Here is a 5,515-nt window from a genome sequence, read left to right as displayed (position 1 = left end):
TAAAGCACTTAACCTACCTGAATACCAAAGAGTTGCCGTGATTAGGTCCCTACTAAATACCATTAGAAGATAACGCTAAGTCGAAGCCTAAGAGTTTAAGAAAAAGCTACGAATAAAGAGTAGCAAAGTCTACACAAGAAACGAGTCGAGACTAGAAGACCTGACCTCTCCTCTTTCTTCCTACCCCCGCTTCGGTGGGATTTATCAAGTTAATTGTCATCTAATTGCGTATCAAAGAAAGAGATAATGGGCAGCAATTAGATAAAATGGCCTGCCAGTGCGAGATCTCTCTCGATTAGCACACAACGCCGAATAATTTCACCTGGTTTGTAAAGAGGTCCCTGGAGTGGCTCCACCGTGTCTGGGAGATGCAGGGGGGGAACACCCCGACCCTGTTCCCAGTCCCCGGTGGCTGCTCTCGCCAAATTGGGACGGGCGTTAACGAGCACGAGCACAGACGGCTCCCTGCCATTACCGCTGTGCTAATTCAATCATGTTTCTCCCCCTCTGCGCACACACTGCAGGGGAGAAAGGCTTTGAAGTTAGTGCTCTGGCAATTTTCCCCTCCCATCCCCTTTCCCTCCCCAGGGAGCCCAGTTTCCAGGTTATACAGCCTCTTCCTCGAGAGTCGCCAGGCCGGGAGTTCCAACAGTTTCACCATACGAGCATTAAACTGCTCCTCCCCAGCTAATCGGTTCAGCTTTTCCATTTGTAGCTGACTTGCAGGCAACGCTTTGTCTTGCCGGATAGCATTCCGGTACTGATGGCTATTGTGATGCGATTAAAGACACAAAGAGGAGTGTTAGAAACGAAGGGGGCTCTCAGCCGCGCCGGTGGGGCAGCCCGGGAGGTTCTCCGCAGAGCGGCCGGTCAGGGGCGCGGTCGGTGCGCCCCTGGGGCGTGCAGCGGGCGCGGTGCCAGGGCAGGATCGCTTTGCTCTCCGGTGGTGCGCTACCAGTGTGCAGTGGCCCTGCCCTGACAATAATGCACCTTTATTACTGCCGGGGCTAAACCACAATGGATGAGAAATTCAAACAAGCAGGAATAAAACATGAAGGGTTGTCTGGGTTTATTTCTCTCAGATCAAACATAAAACTTGCAACCAAGTCTTAGTAACGTATTTCGACCACTTTAGCAAAAATGAAATGATTTCACATACAGTTTTATAGACCGCTGAAATGCAGTAGTTACCTTCTAGGGAAAGACGATTTTTGCAGGTAGAAGAGGAATTATCATGTAGATATTCGGAGGAATCTGCTACTATTGGGGACTCAGGCAAGCGAGCATCACCTCTCGCGTTCATTTGAGCAATTGTCGAGAAACGGGCAATATTCGCAAGCTAGCGCTGCCAAAATAAGGCATTTCGTGTGGTTGTTGAGTATACATGTGGCCAAGGAGTCATTATGTTAAGTGATCATTAGCACCTTTTCAAGCAGAGCCCGGCTTCTCCCCCATCAGCCTGCCTGCAGCTCATACTCCCGCAGACAGGACGCCCCGTCAGCCCCGCTCACCAACCGCGCCCCTAGCACGAAACCCGCCGGCCTTAGCAGAACTGCAGGAAGCCGCATACCCGCACCCCACAAACAAAGCCTTCATCTCCGACATTGCCTCCATGGCCGGTGCTGCCCGGCCTCGCAGCCCTGCTTGTCCCAGCGTGGTCCCCATAGCCTCCGTGGGCTTAAATCGTGGCAGGTTGCAACATTACATGCTGTCCCGGCGGCCTCAAATGTCTCTGGCTTGCTCTAAACATTTGCACGGAGGGGAAACTGCTCCTCTCACCCCTCTGAGCACCGCTGGGCCTCCGTCGAGCTGTGCTCGGGTGGGGGCAGTCGCAGGGTCAGGCCGGCTCTGGGCTGCGCTGCCATCGCACGGCTCAGCCCGGCCCGCCCGCTGCGCGGAGCCCGGTGCTGCAACGGCGCCGGCTCCGCCTTACCAGCCCCGGGGCTGGGAGAGTGAGCCCGCGGAGGCGGGCGGGACAGACACCCTACACAAGGCTCAGCCGGAGCTGCCACCGGGACGTTTGCAGACTCCGATAAGGTGTGCTCCTGTCGTTCCCTTATTACCCTTCGCGGGGCGGGGGGGGGGGGGGAGGAGGGGGCTCTCTGTCTCCACGGAAGCAGCTCCCCTCCGCGGGTGGGAGCACTTTGTTCTCCTTCTGTCCTCCTGAGCCCTTTCATCTCTCTCTCATTTCCCCCGGGCCCAGCTGCCATGGTGGCTGTCCCACTTTCCCTTTCACTCCCTCCATTTGGTCCGGGTTTGGGGCGCTCCCGCAGGGCTGCGGGCAGCCCCGGGCCCGGCCGGTCCTCTTGGAGGGTGCCCCCCCGATATCGCCCGATCTGGCTTCTGACAGCACGAAGGGCTTTTGAGTGTTCTTTTTTTTACAGAGTGAGCAAAGCATCTGGAAGAGAGGTAGGGTCCTCCTCTGTGGCGGTACAAGATTATAAGGGCATCACCTAACCCCTCTACCACTAACTTCCTGAAAATGGGATAGCCAAATCGAGTCTCATGCTTAAGACCTTTTTTTTTTTTTTCCTAGGTAAATTGTATATTTATTGAACTTGACTCTTTTGCTGTTTTAAAAACGTCACTCTTTTAGAGAAAATATTCACCATTGCAGACCTCTTCCTGGACACATCCCAGTCCCCTAGTGACATTTGAAAGTAAGAGAAGATTGCAGGTGTTTTGGTTGTTTGTGGGGGTTTTTGTTTGTTTGTGTTTTTTTTGCGTGTGTGGGGTTTGTTTGTTTGTTTGTTTGTTTTCTGAATCAATATAGCCATTTGGTAATACCTGGCTTTGAGAAATAAGTCTCCATTCAATGAGAATTTTTATCTCATGTGAAGAAGTTTCCTTAATCCCAAACTGCATCATATTCCTGAAGAGATCTCAGCAAGACTGATAGCACCTGAGCCCTTATTAGTTTTCTGAAACTCTTGCAGCAGAACCACATTAATTGTGCAATTGCAAGCAAATGTAGTATCTCAAAAGGCTAGAAAAGCAGTATGGATCACAAAATAATTAAAGAGACTTTCAAATGTGACACCTACTCAGAAAATCAAAGGCCACAACCTTCAGCTGCACATAGTGTTGCTTTTTACTAGGCAAGTGTATCCAAGTCACAGATTTGCCCCTGTATACAAAAGAAGGTGTTTTCAAGGATGAGTGACAGAGAACCTTCAGACCATTCATTATGAGAGCCCAGATTAGGAGTGCACAGGAAGTCTTCTAATAACCACAGAGATCATCTCTAAAGTGATGGAAGTTTTTATTACTCTTTTTGTGTTAGTTAACAATTGACTTTGAAAGATTTATGGCAACATACATCAGTCAAGGATCATTTCTCAGAGCTGTTTTTCTAGCCTGAAATCAAGCCATTTTGATCTTATGTTTTCTAGAGCATTATTCAAATTTTAAAAAGTGCATAGCAGAACAGAAAACAAACTACTGCCACTTAGGGAAAACTAGCTTTGGAATGTTGTATTTCTTTTGATAATCACCCTTGTACACCATTAGGTACATGTGAGATGACGAGGTACTATTTTGTTGAGACATTTTAGTTGATAAGACATTTCAAGTCTAGATCCTTTCCAATATCTTTTTAGGCAGGAAGCCCTCACTAGTCTACTGAGGCCACACATGAGAGTGTGAAGATGTATTTACGTATTTATTTATACAATAATGTTTTGGATCTTGAAATCATAATCTATATGCCCTTTAAAAGGCTGCAACAGAAAGCATCTCTTCTGCTGCTATAGCCAACCCAGTATTAAGTATTAGTAACAGGTGCATGCACATATTTGGTTAAAAGAAGAGTCCCATCAGATAAAATGTCACCTGGGAAGTAGCTGAAGGGGTTGGATACCTGCTTTAGAGGACAGGGTGAAACTCACATTTTGCACTCACCCTGAGTAATTTGCAGGGTGCCAGAAGAGATCTAGAAAATGAGCCTGTGCTTCCTTTAATGAAGAGGAACTCTCTTTTATGGAAGGATAAATAGCTCTACAATCTTTGTGGAAGGAATTCACGTGAAAGATGGAAAAAATTAGGTTTATTAAAATATTCCATTTATATTAATGTTTGTCCTGCGTTGTATTTTTATTTTACACAGTTGCCTATAAATGCAGGGGCCTGAAGTCCAGCATCCAGATTTTCCAGTGTGTCTCTGTAAAATATTTTGCTCAGTACTGCATCATAACTCCACCAGGCAGTTATAGACAAGGGCAGCCCTGATAGTTATCGTTAGTGCAAATCCTCCTTAGTCATAGTCCATATCAGAGGGTCAGACACCCAGCAAGAAAGCTCTGGGATCTCTGTACCCTACAAAGCAGGGTGCTCCCCAAAAGCCCACAGGCTGTGCTCTACAGACGCTGCTGAGGTCCAGAGTGGGTGCTGGCAGTGCCGCCAAGGTGAAGCCCCCAGAGGCAGCCCCTTGCTGGGCCACGTACGTGAGCGGCAACGACGCAACACCACTCGGAGGTCCGTAAGGGAGAGAGGGGCTGCAGAAAGGCTCCGTCCTCAGCTCCTGCAGCTGCCGCTTGAGCTTCATTCGACGGTTCTGAAACCAGGTCTTGATCTGGGGGAGAGGCCAGGACGGAAGGAGGTAAGGTTACAACGGCACACAGCCCCTGCCGTGGCCCACGCCCAAGCCGTTGCCCACACCGTTGTGCCCCCCATTGCCCGTTTTCCCCCTGCGCTCACCTGCACCTCCGAGAGCCGCATCCTGCCCGCCAGCCGGCGGCGCTCGGCGGCCCCCAGGTACTGCTGCCGCTGGAAGGAGCTCTCCAGGGTGCTGAGCTGCTCGGCGCTGAACGCCGTGCGCAGCCGCCGGCCGCCCCTGCCGCCGGGCTCCTCGGGGCCCGGGCACTCGGGACCTCCCTCCGGCGGGGGCTGCTCCGCTCCACACGGCCGCCCGCCTGCTCCTGGGGAGAGGGGAAAAAAGGATGAGCCAGGGCCGGGAACCTCGGGTGTGCCCGCTTGCCTCCGGGCAGCCACTGCACTGCCTTTGTTGGGGCCAAGGGGAAGCACAGGGCCCGTCCGCCCTCCCCCTCCCAGCGCGGGTTGCCCCGACGGCCGCGGGGAGTGCGGTTACCTGCAGCGGGGGTGGCCGCCAAGCGCTCCCTGCTCCTGCCGCCTCTCCCGGCCCGCGGGCCGGCGGACTGCTCCTTGCTCCGCTCGCTCCAGGACGGGCTGAGGCAAGAGCTGGGCCGGTGGCTCGTGGAGGATGCTCGGTGCGGGGAGCCCTCGGTGGGGCTCTTGAGGGCCTGGCTGCTCTGCGACAACCACTCCACAGAGAAAGGGGCCTTGGTCATCCTGCCTTGTTTCAGAGATGCCGGGAAGGAGGGTGCAGGGAGCACCGGCTCCTCCTTTATACCGCAAGTCCCGGAGGAAAACGTTGTTTGTGTAAATACACATCAAAGGGCCAGATAAGTATCATCTAATTGCCATCAGTCCTCCCCCCCAACAAAAGATACCGTTCACACATTGCCACAGCTCGCGGAGGCTCGGCTCCGCTGTGTCT

General features: G+C 52.2%; 1 protein-coding gene across 1 annotated transcript; it reads right to left on the bottom strand.

Annotated features, from left to right (window-relative positions):
* Positions 1–4,276: 4,276 nt before the first annotated feature.
* Positions 4,277–5,306, bottom strand: LOC135990634 (homeobox protein VENTX-like). Its single transcript, XM_065638443.1, has 3 exons — positions 5,087–5,306; positions 4,696–4,916; positions 4,277–4,570 (listed from the first exon to the last, which is right to left on the bottom strand). The coding sequence occupies exons 1-3, from the start codon at positions 5,304–5,306 to the stop codon at positions 4,277–4,279; spliced, it is 735 nt and encodes a 244-aa protein (XP_065494515.1).
* Positions 5,307–5,515: the final 209 nt, after the last annotated feature.

The sequence above is a fragment of the Caloenas nicobarica genome, chromosome 7 (genome assembly GCF_036013445.1).
Source record: "Caloenas nicobarica isolate bCalNic1 chromosome 7, bCalNic1.hap1, whole genome shotgun sequence".
Classification (NCBI taxonomy): Eukaryota; Metazoa; Chordata; class Aves; order Columbiformes; family Columbidae; genus Caloenas; species Caloenas nicobarica.
Note: the sequence above shows the minus strand (reverse complement) of the source record. Positions and strands in the feature narration are given on the sequence as shown.

What these genes read in the sequence shown, in the direction of transcription:
- LOC135990634 (XM_065638443.1), bottom strand. Translation starts at nt 5,306, where the DNA reads ATGACCAAGGCCCCTTTCTCTGTGGAGTGGTTGTCGCAGAGCAGCCAG. An exon ending in GGCGGCCACCCCCGCTGCAG is followed by an intron (nt 4,917 to 5,086) that starts GTAACCGCACTC and finishes CCCTCTCCCCAG; the next exon opens with GAGCAGGCGGGCGGCCGTGT. An exon ending in TGCGGCTCTCGGAGGTGCAG is followed by an intron (nt 4,571 to 4,695) that starts GTGAGCGCAGGG and finishes CCTCTCCCCCAG; the next exon opens with ATCAAGACCTGGTTTCAGAA.